The sequence below is a fragment of the Spinacia oleracea genome, chromosome 5 (genome assembly GCF_020520425.1).
Source record: "Spinacia oleracea cultivar Varoflay chromosome 5, BTI_SOV_V1, whole genome shotgun sequence".
NCBI lineage: Eukaryota > Viridiplantae > Streptophyta > Magnoliopsida > Caryophyllales > Amaranthaceae > Spinacia > Spinacia oleracea.
In genome coordinates this window covers 97105722-97122136 of record NC_079491.1, presented here as the reverse complement: position 1 = coordinate 97122136, position 16415 = coordinate 97105722, and the positions used below count along the sequence as shown (strand labels likewise).

At 42.5% G+C, this 16415-nt stretch overlaps 3 protein-coding genes across 3 annotated transcripts; all 3 read left to right on the top strand.

The window, feature by feature from the left end:
- Positions 1–2305: 2305 nt before the first annotated feature.
- On the top strand, positions 2306–5560 carry LOC130460780 (ribosomal protein S3, mitochondrial-like). Its single transcript, XM_056828326.1, has one exon. The coding sequence runs from the start codon at positions 3478–3480 to the stop codon at positions 5158–5160; it is 1683 nt and encodes a 560-aa protein (XP_056684304.1). The 5' UTR covers positions 2306–3477; the 3' UTR covers positions 5161–5560.
- A 1749-nt stretch (positions 5561–7309) lies between these two features.
- Positions 7310–9007, top strand: LOC110779772 (putative ATP synthase protein YMF19). The gene is given in 4 exon segments (XM_056828327.1): positions 7310–8386; positions 8389–8452; positions 8455–8508; positions 8511–9007. Coding segments are annotated over 4 exon segments (639 nt in total). The 5' UTR covers positions 7310–8359; the 3' UTR covers positions 9005–9007.
- An 839-nt stretch (positions 9008–9846) lies between these two features.
- On the top strand, positions 9847–11111 carry LOC130460781 (cytochrome c oxidase subunit 3). The gene has a single exon (XM_056828328.1). The coding sequence runs from the start codon at positions 9981–9983 to the stop codon at positions 10776–10778; it is 798 nt and encodes a 265-aa protein (XP_056684306.1). The 5' UTR covers positions 9847–9980; the 3' UTR covers positions 10779–11111.
- Positions 11112–16415: the final 5304 nt, after the last annotated feature.

Genomic DNA, 16415 nt, shown 5'->3' with positions numbered 1-16415 from the left:
ACAGTGGGTGTAGGAATTGCCGTCGGAACTACCATCGTAGGATTCTCAGGCTGATGTTTCTTCTTCCTCGCCATTGGAGATTGGGCGCACGATAGCAGAGCACCCTAAACGTGCGCTGCCAGAGCTCCAAGGAGAAGAGCGTGGATTTTCAAAATGATAGAACTGGGATTTCATCCCCGCTAGGTATAGATTTACCCTGGGAAAAGAAATGCTTTAAATAAGCTTTAACCTCAGGATCACTGCAATTTTCTTTTATCTCGACTAGAAAGATTCCCCTTCTGTGCAATCCCCGTGAATAGTGTCCCCCACCTTCAAAGAGAATCAATAACATCTTCTCCTGGTAGGAAGTAGGTTTCGAAGCGAAAAGACAGAGTCAAGAAAAGGTTGTGAGCAGTCTCAAGGGAAGCCCTAATAGCGGATAGTTTGAACGGTGGAAAGCAGCCTAGGAAAGACCAGGTAGGATATATATAGGATTCTATAAGCGAGCACGAGGAACGAAGTCGCTTAAGCGAAGCTTTCGGGTAGTGGCGTCGACTTTTGGAAAGAAAGTAAGCAGTCGACTTCTTAGCTGGTCTTCAAGTAATAGTTCTTGATTTTACTGTGTTCTTATTTCGCCTTACCATCTTTCTATAGTCCTGTCCAGCACTCTTCTTCTTTCCTCCCCGTACAGCCATACGCAAGTCTACTTCTCTTCTTCCTGTATCTCCGCTCTTCCAGCTGTCTTCTGCTTGAACTATCCTATCGGATATGAAATGCCCTTCCTTTTTCCCTTTACAGATCCAAAAACTTCGCTTAAGCGACTACGTTCCTTTACCCCATAGGGCAATAAGAAAATCTGCTTAAAGAAGAATTTTCATATCGCGAATGGTACGCTTTTAGGGGTGGAGTTCCTGTTTATTACTCTGGTATAAGCTTTAGCATCCACAATAATGGGTAGTTTAACATACAACTGGCCCCTAACGAAATAGAAAAAAATGAGGTATGTAGTCGCTTAAGCGAAGCTTTTGGACAGATGGAAAAGAACTGGAAGGCTTTTAAGAAAGATGAGGACATTGTGGGCACATCCTCCTTGGTTGTGTTCCCAATGCTGGGCTACCCCCGAAGTTGAAAATGCCCGACATGGACAAGTTCGATGGAACGGGATGCCCTAAGACACATCTCCTCATGTATGCCGGGAACATGCAACCTTTGGGTGCTTCCTTCGGAACCCTTGCTCAGTTGTTCCAAAGGACACTGACCGGCGCTGCCTTAAGAGGGTTCCTCTCCCTGGATGACAAGTTCAAGAAATTGGGAGGACATATGCAATGAGTTCAACAATAAGGATAGTTATAACATCGAGGTAGATGTAACCAAGCGTGACTTAGAAAGCACCAAGCTGCAACCTAACCGAGACCTTCTCTGAGTACATTACCATATGGAGGAAAAGGGATTCCCAAGAACTCATCGCTAAACCTCGTTATAGACCTCTATAGGGGGGGCAACCGGAAATTTGAGTGAAAACCCTCTTGCCATAGTATCAAAAGCATATGTATGCCCAATACCTACCCGACTTCAAAGCGATCATAGAGATCGGGTAGAGAATTGAGGATGGAATCCAATCAGGCGTATTCCAAGACAAGTCCTCTAACGCCTCAAACAGGTATAGGAGTAACAACAACTCCAGGAATTACAATGCTCAGACTTCACAAACCGAAACCTTTATTGCTCTTGTGTTCGCTCCAAAGCTTAGTAATCGATTCCATCGCTCACAGGAAGAAATTGAATTCCCGCTTGCTTTCCATCCTCTGCCTACTCTATGGTCTTGTAGCCGTTCACTTACATAAAATCAAGATGTATTCGAGAAATTCATCCGCAAGAAAAGAAGAAGACTTTCTCATTGCATTTGCTGGCCTATCCCTATCTGTCGACCTTAGTCCTCTGCGAGCAATCTCATACCTTTTAAAGCAAGCGATTGAATACCTTGAAGGAGAGGTTACGAACTCGAACAACGTACGTAGTCGCTAAAGCGAAGCTTTTGGGGAGAGGTCAAACAATTTTTCTTAGGCGCGGACCAGCTTTAATCGAACTCAGGTTCAGCTAAAGAAGATCCTGTCAAAAGATTGAGTCTGGAAGGCTATCTCTAGAAAGTCTTACCGCGTTTCCGGCTCTGCTTGCGGCATCGTCCCACACAGAAATGCCTTAGAATAGAATCAGCAACTCCCATCCTCTCTCTTCTCTTACAACCAAGTCAATCTTAGCGCCCTTTTCAAGATTGAATTCCATTCCAATAAGAAATGACATCATATATTAATAAGATTATGTTCGTTAGCTCCGTAAATAAAACAAGCTTCTTTCTTTCTCTGTTGCTACGCCCTTTCCAAAAACTTCGCTCCGATCGCTTAAGCGACTACGTTCCTTCACATAACTTTCTTTCCCACGTAACTCAGAATAAATGAGTGAAATTCTTAGCCACATCCCGGGTCAGCAGTCTCATCTCTTTCTTAAGGGAACTTTCCTATCGTAGACCCATGCCATCTTGTCCAAAGCAAGAGAGCCCCCGCCCGTTTGAAGTCGTTGCGAGCCGGAAAGCGTACCGGCAGTTTGAGTCGCTTACTTTATTTAGTTCATTTTTTGGTTTAAGATTGATTTATATATTATAAACAATTGAAAAAAAAAATAGATTTTCCAATTGTTCATTCCTGGGAAGCGGAAGAAGCAGATAGAGCAAAGGCCTTCTCTTTCCGTCCGCTCTTCCCGAAGTGAGATAATTGCATGTAAAGATCCATAAGGGCTTATAGTTTAATTGGTTGAAACGTACCGCTCATAACGGTTATATTGTAGGTTCGAGCCCTACTAAGCCTACTACCCTCTTCACCCGAAACAAGCGAAGTCCCCGCCACCCAAAAGCTTCGCTTTAGCGACTTCATACCTGCAGATCTCAATCTAACGGAAGCTCCTGGAACTGCTGCCGCTGTCCTTCGGGCATGCCTCCTACGCTTACCACTTACCTACGCTCTTTCAGCATCCCCCTTCGGGGAATATTTCGTAATACGCGAAGCAGCTGAGCGATAGCTCTTCGATCGCTATATTCTTGCAATAGCGAAGGCATGGTTCATCCTCTAAAAAATAGTAGATGCGAAGGTTCGGATCGAAGATCTTCGCGAGACGGCCCAAGCGAAGATCGGCACTCGATTGAGGAGCAGCCCTCAAAAAAAGGGAAAGACGCGGAGACGGCAGACTCGCCAGTCAAGCAAACCGTTAAGGCTGACTACAGCAGACCGGGGGTTCCAATTCCTCTTTTCCCGTTTCAATTCCCGGGAGTGAATGTAGGACGTGCAGACGGTGCATAAAGTGTGAACATTCAACCAAAAGCGTTTTAAGGGAGTTGACTCGCTAAAGCTATGCTTTTGTTTACACGCTAAAGCTATGCTTATGGAAGACCTTCGAAAAAAATATTGAACCGGGAAGAAAAAGGGGAAAAGTCAAGTCTAAGCATATATGGCACGAAAAGGAAATCCGATTTCGGTAAGACTTGATCTGAATCGTAGTTCGGATTCAAGTTGGTTTAGTGATTATTATTATGGTAAATTAGTATATCAAGATATCAATCTGAGATCTTATTTTGGTTCGATACGTCCACCTACGAGACTTACCTTTGGCTTTCGCCTCGGTAGGTGTATTATTATACATTTTCAAAAAAGAACATTCATTAATTTCTTTCTTCCTCGTCGACCACAACGACGGAAACGACGCACAAAATCCAGACCCGGAAAGAAGAAGGGCCGGTGGTGGGAATTGGGGAAAGTCGGGCCAATCGAGTGTCTTTATTCAAGCGAGGGTAGAAAAGAAGAACGAAACGAAGTGAGAGGCCGAAGGGCCGGGAAAAGAGTCGGGTCGATCAGGCTCGACGACCAGAAAAAGCAAAACGAAATCAGGGTTTGGCCAAAAAAGAAGCAACGCTATGGATACCATGACCGATCACCATCGATAAAGAAGAATCTTTCTAAATCACTTCGGGTCAGCGGGGCCTTCAAGCATCCGAAATACGCCGAGGTTGTAAATGACATAGCCTTTCTGATAGAAAATGATGATTCCTTCAAAAAAACGAAGTTATTCAAGTTCTTTTTCCCCAAGAAGTCCCGCTACGACGGCCCGACAAGACATCTACTTAAAAGGACCCTCCCTTCAGCGCGCCCTTCCTTGAATTATTCGGTCATGCAATACTTATTGCATACAAAGAACAAAATTCATTTCGATCCCGTCCTAGTTCTCAATCATTTCGTGGCACCGGGCGTGGTTGAGCCATCCACGATGAAGAGAGCTAATACGCAGGGAAGACGCTTAGATAAGAGAATACGTTCTCGCATCGCTTTTTTTTTGGAAAGCTCGACCAGCGATAAAAAGTGTTTGGCCGAAGCCAAAAAGAGGTTGACCCACTTCATTCGCCAAGCGAATGATCTTCGCTTCGCGGGAAGAAGAAAAACCGCCATCTCGCTCTTTCCTTTCTTCGGTGCTACCTTTTTCTTTCCAAGGGATGGAGTTAGAGTTTATAAAGCCCTCTTTTTTAAAGATGCCCGGGAACAACTCCTAGGTCAATTAAGGAGAAAATGTTGGAACCTCTTGGGTAAGGATAAGGTAATCAAATTGATAGAAAAATTCATAGATCTAGGTGGGATAAGAGAATTGATAAAGGGAATAGAGATGATGATAGAGATCATACTGAAAAACAGAAGAATTCCTTACGGGTATAACTCTTATTTGAACGAAGTGAAAAAAATGCGATCTTTGTTGTCTAATAGAACAAACACTAATACCTTAATTGAATCGGTCAAGATCAAATCTGTTTATCAAAGTGCTTCTTCGATTGCTCAAGACATATCTTTTCAACCGAAAAAGAAAAGAGGATCATTTCGTTCTATTTTTAGTAAAATAGTGAAAAAGATTCCATTAGTAATGAAAAAGGGGGTAGAGGGGATCCGTATATGTTGTTCAGGTCGATTAGAAGGTGCAGAAATTGCTAGAACTGAATGCGGAAAGTATGGAAAAACATCCTGTAATGTATTACACCAGAAAATTGATTATGCTTCTGCGGAAGTATCTACTCGTTACGGAATCGTAGGTGTCAAAGTGTGGATTTCTTATAGTAAAAAAGAAAAAGGACGTGCTATATCCGAAACGTAAAAAATAGAGTCAATCTCGTAAAGGCGGATGTAGTAGAGGTTGCAAACCGGACGGTACACAACTTGGATTGCTCGTGTGTCCACGGGACAAATCCCATTTTTAATGTATGGTGCGAGTTTGTAAAATGCTCGACAAGCCCAACAAGTGGTCGATGGAAAGAGATAAGGAAATGAATACGGCTCAAGACTAAGAAATCGGCAGAAGGCCGATCTTCGTTCTAAGATAGAGCCTCTTCTCACCATGGAGAGGGCCCGTCGTGACCTTTTCAATTTCCTCCCGAAGCCCGCGAGCAGTACGAGCTCGACCGGGAAAAACAAAGAAAAAGATTCGAAGGCGGGGCGGGCGAATCTTTTTCTTTGTTTTTAGGAGTTGGCAGGCTCCCGACCCGCAGATGTAGGGATGAGTTCCGAACTGCGTTACCAAAGCGACTCCTCTTGCCGGAAGATAGGAAAGATTCTTTTTCTGCCAGTTCGAGCCCGGCGAGTCGCTCCTTTCTCGTGTGGGCAGTCTTCAATGCGAGTTGTGCGTGGAATGCCGCCTAAAATGAAGTGACTCATGGGTGTGGGGCACAATCGTGTTTACAAGGAAGTAGTGCTTTTTTATATTGTGCTATTCTATGGGTATTCTCTAGCCCAGTGGCAACGAAAGCGGACTTTGAGTTGGTGCTACCTAAGGTGTCGCAAATTCGCTTCAGCGGATCAAGATTTCTTATAGCAAGCCAGTCACAGTTCCGGTCAGCTCAGTCACCTTCTCCTATTAAGTTTTCAGGCAAGTAAGCCAATATTATGTAATAATAGAAGAAAACTAATAGCTTTGAAACTCTCACTTCTGGTTGAATCTGTTTCCTTTGGTATATAGGATCAAGGCAGATTAAAGGAAGGAATTGATAGAGTCAGATTCATCTGCAGCTCCTTACTTATTCTTCTAAGTGAATAGGAATTACCTTTCATTTAATCAGTCTATTACTTCTGAGTAAGGCACTCTCCTAAAAAAAAGGAAACAAGAGTTAACAGCAGGCACAATAGAAAGTTGGAAGCAGGCGATAGGCTTAGATCAGATGCAAGCAAGGAAAGCTGCCCATTAGAGGTATGAATAAAGCTCTTGGTATGAAGTCGCTTATGCGAAGCTTAAGGACCAAGAAAACTATAGCGCGTTAGCGCAACGGCTTTCGCGGTAGCTCTGCCCTTGCTTGTTTTAAAGCTAAAGCTCTTCGAGCTTTTGAGCTTAAGCGACTACGTACTTCGACTTTACTCAACTCAACATCCTTCTCTGGGTCCAGCCAGCTAGGTTCTCTTCTCTCTACTACGGGCGGAGCCAATGCTTTAGATTGTTGCTTTCTATTTCTCTCGTACTGAGAAGGAAGATAAGCGAATTTCAGTATATAAGTGCCAGTCACGGAAATGCGATGATCACAACGCGAAACGGAAAATCAAACTGCTAAGGAAGTTGACCCACCTCAGAATTGGATTTCCTTGATAATGGGATGTATTACTACCACCTAGGAATCTTTCACACCTGGCAGGGGCCTAAGATAGGGAGATCCCCCGTCCCCCCACCTGTTTGTATTATGTTTCGAATAATTTGAACATATGATCCAAAAGGGAGTTGTCGAGCTCCCTAGCGTCGCGCTTCCCATGGTACTTAGGCGGCTCGAGGACTTTCATCCTCGGTCCCTCCCGCACAGTGGCACCCCCTGCCACAGCCGCCTTACAGAGATTGACGTCCGCTCGCACGGAGTCAAGTTGCTCCCTCATCGCCTGGACCCATCAGAGTTTCCTTGAGTTGGGTCATCTCGGACCGAATAGCATCAGCCACCTGATTGACGAGCAGTTGTGTCTCGCCCTTTGTTTCCACAGCCCCCAACTCAAGATCGTTGACCCGGCTATCGAGTCCCTCAACGTCCTCCGTGACGCCGGCAACCGTCCCATTGAATCCAGCGACGGTCTGCTCCATCTCCAAGACGCTGTCTTGAAGATCGGCAACAGTGAGCTCCGTCTTAGCAACACGCTCCTCAAGCATGGAGGTCCGGCTTACCTTCCTTCCTGTCTCCTCAATCACGGACCCGATAGCAGCACTCTCCTTATTCTGCGCCATAGTATTGCTCCGCACTTACTCAAAGTATGCACAGCAGCTAGCACACCGCAACGTCAACGACACCGCCCCTACGATCGTCGCTGCTCTGATACCACGTGTCACGTGCTGACTATTTTCCTTAGTCTCACACGCTGCCCACTAGCGTCACACTCCCGTCGGACTAACTAGTCAAGGCACTTGGATGCTTCGGCTAAGCCTAAGTGATGCAACGAAAGCTAAGTGTGGAAGAAGAACGTAGGCACAAAGTATGTAGGCTTTTAAAGAATGCTTGTATTGCTTGAGTTTGTTTACAAATGCTTGGATGATATGTACAAATGAATGAGGAGGCCTATTTATATTATAGGCTCCTTGGATCCCTAGAAAGTTCTACTCTAGAACAATCTATAACCTCCTCTTAAGGAGTATTCTCTAAGATTCTAGAAAGTTCCCACCTCCCAAGGAACAACTAAATACAAGGAGGCTTCTACATCCTTCTATACAAATCTGTACAAGGGAGTTCTAGACACTTCCATGCTAGAACCTTCTAGGCAAAACCAAGCTAGAATGCCCAAGATAACTCCGGAGCACCACCGAAAAGCTTGCTGCACCATCGGTCCGGGCCTCAACAATTCTGGCCCGACCATTCAAGGAAATAGACAAGATTGAAGCTCCTTGCTTGGGTTCGGTTATCATTAAATGTATAGCTTTGGGTATTGAAGTGAAGATACTTGCATAAATAGAAACTTCGGGCGTAGAATAAACTTTCTGATACGTCAAAAAAGAGATTCTACGCCGTAAAGGAAGCGCGTGCCCAATCACTAACCAGGAGGTGGTGTTCATCAAGCCCTCTCTCCGGACTTAACCTAGACCTTTATCCGGCCTAAAAACCCTTTCTATCTAAGCTAGAGTTCCAAAGGCGAAAACTCAAAAACTAGTAAAGGATGCTCGTGTTGTGGTTTTGAGCTCTTTGGCTTGTGTTCTAATAGTAAGCACAGGAAGAAAGCTGAGAGCCTTCTCTAAAAAATAATGAAAGAGCGGGTTCATGGTCCCTAGTCTCCTTTTTTTCTATAATAGAAACCTTTTTTAATTTGATGATAGCAGATATATAGAAAGTGTGCGGTGAAGGATGTTTCGTCAGAAGCAGTCTTTCTTAACTTGGAAAAAGGGCTCAAACAATGCCTGTCCCATTCCGTTGTTGGTCAACAACCAACAAATTTGAACCACCAACTCATTCTAGAGGCTTGACGGAGTTAAGCTGTCTGGAGGGAATCACTAAAAAGAAAACATTATTATGCCTCAACTGGATCAATTTACTTATTTTACACAATTCTTCTGGTCATGCCTCTTCTTCTTTACTTTCTATATTCTAATATGCAATGATAGGGATGGAGTACTTGGGATCAGCAGAATTCTAAAACTACGAAATCAACTGCTTTCGCGCCGGGGGAACAACATCCAAAGCAAGGACCCCAAGAGTTTGGAAGATATCTTGAGAAAAGGTTTTCACACAGGTGTATCCTATATGTACTCTAGTTTATTCGAAGTATCCCAATGGTGTAAGGCCGCCGACTTATTTGGAAAAAGGAAGAAAATCTCTTTGATCTCTTGTTTCGGAGAAATAAGTGGCTCACGAGGAATGGAAAGAAACATATTCTATTTGATCTCGAAGTCTTCATATAGCACTTCTTCCAATCCTGGATGGGTGATCACTTGTAAGAATGACATAATGCTAATCCATGTTCTACACGGCCAAGGAAGTTTCAAAATATGACCATCAGAATGATTTTCTATTGGTCACCTTCTTGGTTCTTTGACTTTTGACTTATTTGAGGTATTACCACAGGGTACTTTTTTTTTTTTCCAAATAACTCTTGAATTATATTCCCCGGTGCTCTTGCTGTTAATTAGTGTAATTTCTAATGTAGCTTTCGCCGATCCGCGCGGGTCCTCTTATGACCCCGCGGAGTTGAGGCAGCTTATCCAAGCTCAAGTCAACGAGCCCTATAGAGTGGGGGCAAGATCCTGTTGTTTTTGTTCCGGACATTCCTGTATTGGAGCAGCCCTTACTGAGCGATGACCTTAGACGAGCTCAACTTTCTAATATAATAGGCTAGCTCCGCATTCTTTCGTGCAGCAGCTTCCCCTTAAGACTCTCGTTGATCTCGTCTATCAACAGGCGGAGGTCGAAAAAAAGATCGAGGCTTCCCAAAAGCTTCGCTTTAGCGACTACATACCTTATTATCGACGGAATTCGTCCAATACGCTTTTTAGAGGAATTGAACCGCTTAAGGGGAGTTTTTTTTTATCCCCAGGGTACTCCCCTTTCGCCAGCCACTTTAGCTCATTATATATGATAAACAAAGTCCGTCAAAGCATTCCTTACCGACGGGTCTACAGGGCAATTCGCAACTATGAATTGTTCATTCAAAAAATGAATAATAATCAATAAAAGGCGTATATGTTGTTCAGGTCGATTAGAAGACGCTTCCAATACTTGCTTGCTGAAAATAAAAGAAAGAAGGTCCATTTTCCCACGTAGTTCGTCGGTCAAACCAACGATTTGATTCTCAAAGTAATAGAGAGATCTTTTTCTAGTTAGACTTCTATCAATGCAATGAAAGAACCATCCCTTCCTATTTCTTTGTCTTGTCAGATAGAAAGAAAATGAGACCCCAAAGAGCCCCTCTTTAACACTTTAGGGGGTGGGGGTGAAGGGGGGTTTACATACAACTGAGACAAAGTGCTTTATGATTGAATCTCAAAGGCATTCTTTTCATTTGGTAGATCCAAGTCCATGGCCTATTTCGGGTTCACTCGGAGCTTTGGCAACGACCGTAGGAGGTGTGATGTACATGCACTCATTTCAAGGGGGTGCAACACTTCTAAGTTTGGGCCTTATTTTTATCCTATATACCATGTTTGTATGGTGGCGTGATGTTCTACGCGAATCCACGTTAGAAGGACATCATACCAAAGTCGTACAATTAGGACTTCGATATGGTTTTATTTTGTTCATCGTATCGGAGGTTATGTTCTTTTTTGCTTTTTTTTGGGCTTTTTCTCATTCTTCTTTGGCACCTGCGGTAGAGATCGGAGGTATTTGGCCTCCAAAAGGGATTTGGGTTTTAGATCCTCGGGAAATCCCTTTTCTTAATACCCTTATTCTTCTTTCATCCGGAGCTGCCGTAACTTGGGCTCATCATGCTATACTCGCGGGGAAGCAAAAACGAGCAGTTTACGCTTTAGTAGCTACCGTTTTACTGGCTCTAGTATTCACAGGCTTTCAAGGAATGGAATATTATGAAGCACCCTTCACTATTTCGGATAGTATTTATGGTTCTACCTTTTTCTTAGCAACAGGCTTTCATGGTTTTCACGTGATTATAGGTACTCTTTTCTTGATTATATGTGGTATTCGCCAATATTTTGGTCATCTGACCAAGGAACATCACGTTGGCTTTGAAGCAGCTGCATGGTACTGGCATTTTGTAGACGTGGTTTGGTTATTCTTATTTGTCTCTATCTATTGGTGGGGAGGTATATGAAGGAACGAATCAGTGGATTGAAGAATGAAAGCTCGAAGACAAAGAGAATCGGGCTTTTCCAAAGAATTACTGCAGCTTTCCCACTCCCTTTGATTATCATATAGAAAAAAGTCTCTTCCACTTTCCTACCCAATCTCTCTGTATTCTGGCACATAAATGAAAGAATCGAAGAGATTATGGCAGATCATGTTCACCAAGAAATGACCCGAAATTGGATCTTGGTCTATTTGATCTTTTTTTTTTAATCGTAATCAAAGATGTTTTATTGTCTCTGGTTTCTTTTCTGAACAAATCGAAGAACCTAATGGATCGAACTCATAGAAAAAACCCTCTGTTATAGCTATTCAAGATAGGAATTAACCTATCTCCACTTTAAAGCATATAACGGCCGGTAGGTATATTAAAAAGGTCGAACTACTATACTAAGCGCTTACCTAAAAAAGAAAAAAGGTATGTATATGGTATATCTCATTTTCCAGATTCTATCTACGGAATGGAGATAGGGCAGAGGGGGGGCATAAGCGCGAGAAACGAACTCCGTTAGGACACCTCCTTCTTTTCTTAATACTCGAGTTACTCTAGCTGCTGCCATAAGCTTTGAGTTTAGTGCTTGCTTTCTCAGACTCTACTATCATGGATAGGCTTACTTTGAGAGGCGCTTGCTGGAATAGCTGCTAAGAAGATAAGCTGCAAGAGCGAACTTCCCGCTGCCCAACTCCATAACTAATCTAACCGCAGGGGGAGGAGGGGAATAAAGTGCAAGAAAAAGGAGAGAACACTCGTTTGCCTTAGTCAATCTAACAGTAAGAGTAAGCGCCTTTACTCTTCCCCAAAGAATTTTTTATGCGAGTGCTTGCAGGTTAGCTAAGTTTAGCATTATTGAGCGGGAAAGCTGGAACCGTGCTATCTTGAACCCCGGCTTTCTCACTTGTTTTGGTTTTGTGCCTTTTAGATATTTCTTAAGCTTAAGCAAGTAAACTACCTTAATGCACTAAGCGTGTAAACAAAAGCTTCGCTTAAGCTCAACTTCGAGCTTTAGGGAGTCAACTACCAAAAGCTTCGCTTAAGCTTAAGCAAGAGAGAATTTTGAGCATCAGAAGCTCTGCAAGCTACCTTAAACATGATATCATTCAGAATAGCCTCTGGATTCCTACAGCTTCCTTTTCATTTTCATTCCTCTGCAACCAGAGATGATAGACGGTCTCAGCAAAGAACATCACGTACAACTTATGCCTATCACCAGTTTTCTTACTCATTTTGATCACAAAATCCAGCTCAACAGTAAAGCTATCAGCTTTTCTAGAGAAATTCTAGAAGGGTAAGAACCTTGTTCCAGATACCAGCAGAAAAGGAACACGAGAAAACGAAATGGTCAACTGATTCAGTTACCACACAGGCAGCAAACATTATGACTCACCACTCTCCATTCAAGTAATCTATCAAGGGTGGGAAGTCTTCTCCAAACAGTAAGCCAAGTAATAAACAAGCTTCTAGGTGATTGTTATTGCAGATCATTCTACCCCAGTTTAATGTGATCGCCGAGCAAATTTCTATACATTGCTTTAATTGAAAATGAGTCATTCTTCACAACCTGGTCCCATCCACCAGCATTAGTCACAAGTGCGAAACTGCCAATAATTTTCTTCAAAGCCCAAGAGCAATTAGTAGGACACGTCAAATCATGAAGACTTCTACCTTTAATGTAATAAGTATCGACCCACTTGCACCATAATCTGTCCTTTTTAAAAGTAATGGCCCAAAGTAGCTTAGTAACTGCTGCTTTGTTCCATAAGCCTATGTCTTTGATATTCAGACCACCGGCAACCCTTGGAAGACATAACTGAGCCCATGAAACTAGAGCTTTCTTTGAAGGATTTTTTTCTCCGGTCCAAAGGAACAACCTGCAAAAAGCTTGAATTTCTTTCATCTTAGGGAGTATGAAAATTTGACACCAGTAGCATGTAAACAACCTAAAGCTCGAAGAGGTTTTGAGCTTAAGCGATCGGAGCGAAGTTTTTGGATTGCAGACTGAGAAGAATCACTTTAACCAACTGTAACCGGCCTGCATATGAAAGAAATTGGGTTGTCCAGCTTTTAGCTCTACTTACCACCTTGTCAGCTAAGGATTTACAATGAGCATACGGAAGCTTCTTAGTAGAAAGAGGCACGCCTAAGTACCTGAACGGGAATTCTCCCATAGGAATCCTAAGAGCATCCAGAATCTGCTGTTTGTCATGAGTAGACACCCCTCCTAGGTAGATGTTACTTTTCTCAATATTTGCTTCCAAACCAGAAGCATGAGAGAAAAGTTGGAAGGTTTCAAAAAAAAAGCATTGTTACTGAAATGAAATCAGCTCTAGCAAACATCAAGAGATCATCAGCAAACATGATGTGATAAAAATTTCTCACATTTTGGATGGAAGTTGGGATTTTTGTACAGTTGCTGCATGAGACGAGTGAGGTATTCCATTCCAATTGCAAAGAGAAAAGGCGCGGCTTGCCTTAGTCCTTTTTTTGCCTCAAAAGGAGCACAGGGCCTGCCATTGATGAGAATGCTGTAGGAGACAGTTGTGATACACGCAAAAATCCACTGCACAAAAGTCTCAGGGAAACCCAGTTCCTTCATTACATCGTGAAGAAAGGACCATTCCAAAGAATCATATGCTTTCTTCAGATCAATCTTTAGCATACACCTAGGAGAAACATTGGCCCTCCCGTACCCTTTAAAAAATTCCGTGGCAAGCAGAATATTCTCAGAAATTGGTCTCCCTGGGATGAAACCAGCTTGACAGTCCTGAACAATCAATAATGCCTTGCATTCTTCTAGTGAGAATCTTAGAAATAATCTTAAAATATTGCAACATGCTATAGGTCTGTATTCCTGAACCCTCGTTGGATTAGGAACTTTAGGAACAAGCGTGACAGAAGTGACATTAAACAGTTTAGACATGATACCAGTTCTGAAAAACTCCTGAATAGCAGAGTAGATGTCACCTTTAATAATGTTCCAGCTCTGTTTGAAAAAAACAGCATTTAAGCCATCCAATCCCGGAGCTTTATCATCTGCAATACTCCACATAGCCAGATCAATTTCTTTTCCAGTAACCTCTTGGGAAAGGTATTCTCCAGCCTCCTTACTTAATCTAGGGCCACTTCTGAGAGCAGGAATATTGACAGTAGGCAGAACAGAAGCACATGAACCCAGCAAAGATTTCTAAAAGCCAAAAATTTCACGTTGAATATCATCTGCATCTATCAGCCTATCCCCCTGATCATTGATAAGCACTGACATCCTGTTTCTTCTTTGCCTTTCTTTAAGAGAGGAGATTGCGTTGAGACAATTTTAAACCAAGCAATCCAAAAGCATAGCTTTAGCTATTACATTCCTTGCCTTTTTTCTCAACGCAATCTCCTCTACCTTTGACCATTTCCTTAGCTCATGAATACATACCTGCTCTTCCTCATACAAATCGTTGCATGTTGCTGAATTTGAGTTTGCACTCAAAGAACTCCTTGCGTGTTCCATTTTTGCAACAGTGCCTCTAAATTCTTCTGAGTGTAAAGTTCAGTTTTTAACTGCACCTTGACCTTTTTAAGCTTTATCCACAGTTTATATGATTACCATGATTAACAGGAGCCTGCCAAACATCCTCAACAACCTTAAAAAACTTGCTATGAGTAGCAAGATAGTTGAAAAATGGGAACTGTGTTACCTCCGCTAGCTTCAGGTAAACAACTAATAAGAAGAGGAGTATGATCTGAAATGGAGTGATTCAAATACTCGGGAACAACATCAGTCAAATTATGCATCCAATCAACATTTACTAAACACCAGTCAATTCTGCTTGAAGTTTTTCCTTCACCAATTCCTTTCTGCCAAGAAAAGAGATTGCCACCACTACTAATAGGAAAGAGAGCTGCATTTTCAATACAATAATGAAAATCTCTGATTTCCTGTAATAGGAGCTCCATGAATTCTGTCTTCAAAAGAAAGGACAGAGTGAAAGTCTCCTGCTAAAAGCCACGGCCCTGTGACAGAGTTTCTCAAACCTATAATATCATTCCACATAGGTTTCCTTGTGTCGATAGTATGCAGACCATAAAGTGAAGAAGAGATAATTGCTTCCATGCCTATCTTTTATGATGCAATGAATAAACTGATCAGAACTAGCTAAAATTGTCATATCAACATCAAGATGTTGCCATCCAACCCAAATCCTCCCCTTATCACTATGAGCGTAATTTGTTTCCCAAGTCCAATGCAAACTTTTTCTCATTTTTTGAGAGACTTAACTCTAGTTTCTATCAAAGCTATAATTTTCATATTGTGAATATTAATAAGGTGTTTAACCTCAGAGACTTTGAGAGGCTCATTTAAACCTCTCACATTCCAAGTGCACAGATTAAACCTCATTTGACAAGGAATTGCAATCCAGCTTGCCCTGAAGCAACGCCCCCACTATCGAAATCTCCTACATCTTCATTTTGCATCTCACCTCCTTGTTGTTCGTCATCAAGAGTAAAGAAAGAATTATTAGGACTTGTTCTTGATGGTACTGGCATAGCTCTACTACCTCTCTTGGTAGCAACCCTCCACCCAGCATCTGCTCCTGATTGAGCCACTGTTGGAGCCTGAGTAGGAGTATCAGTGGCAGTAGCAAATGAGTAGCTACTAAGTGGCTAGGAGGTGCGGCTGGTTGAGTAGTCTGCTTTGGCATCCATATCTGAGTGATCTTAGGCTGAACCCTCGGTTGTTGCAAAGCAGGTTGCTGATCACAATTGTGCCCAGCCATATGACATATTTTACAGTATGAAGGCCTCCAGTCATATTCAACCTTTTGCTTGAACAAGTTCCCTGCAGCATCTTCAATCCAAATAACATCTGGGAGAGGGGAAGTAATATCCATCTCTACAAGCACTCTAGCAAACGAAACTCTTAACTGAGCAGTTGTACACTCATCAGCATACAAAGGGACTCCAAGAAGGCTACCGACTCTAGTAAGGGAATCCGGTCCCCAACAGTTCAGAGGCAGATTAGGAAGCCGTACCCAAAGTGGTATCACCTTAAGTACTTCATCACAGAAATGCAGGGGACCAAGGTTTTATTATAACAGGTTTGTTATAAAATGTATATGGACCACCATAAACAATTTCATTTTGATCTTCTTGAGTCTGGTAATGATGAAATATCCATCATCATGAAGATAAACAACAGGCTCAGCAACATGATTCCAGGTACTAGAAATGAATCTATTAACTGATGCTATAGTGGGTGTATCCCCAACAACATATAAAACCACAGAGTTCAACCATTTTTCAGTCCCAATATCAACATCCGTTTTTTGCAATTGAGCTATTTTCTTTCCTTCTTTATAAATTGGAGCCAAAAATGCAAGAGCAACACCCTTTCCAGCTAACTTGGATCCTGTAAACAAACCAGTCCAAGCATCCTTTCCCACAGGCACAGTTGGTTCACTTGCAGGTTGGGCATTATGAACCTTAGCATTTAACATAAATCTACGATTCACAGAACGAGGCATAGATTGAGATTGAGTACCTGTATCAGGTTGAGGCGGCCCCTTAAGAGCCTTATCAATTTCAGCATTCAGCTCCAGTAATCTCCTCATTATAGGGACC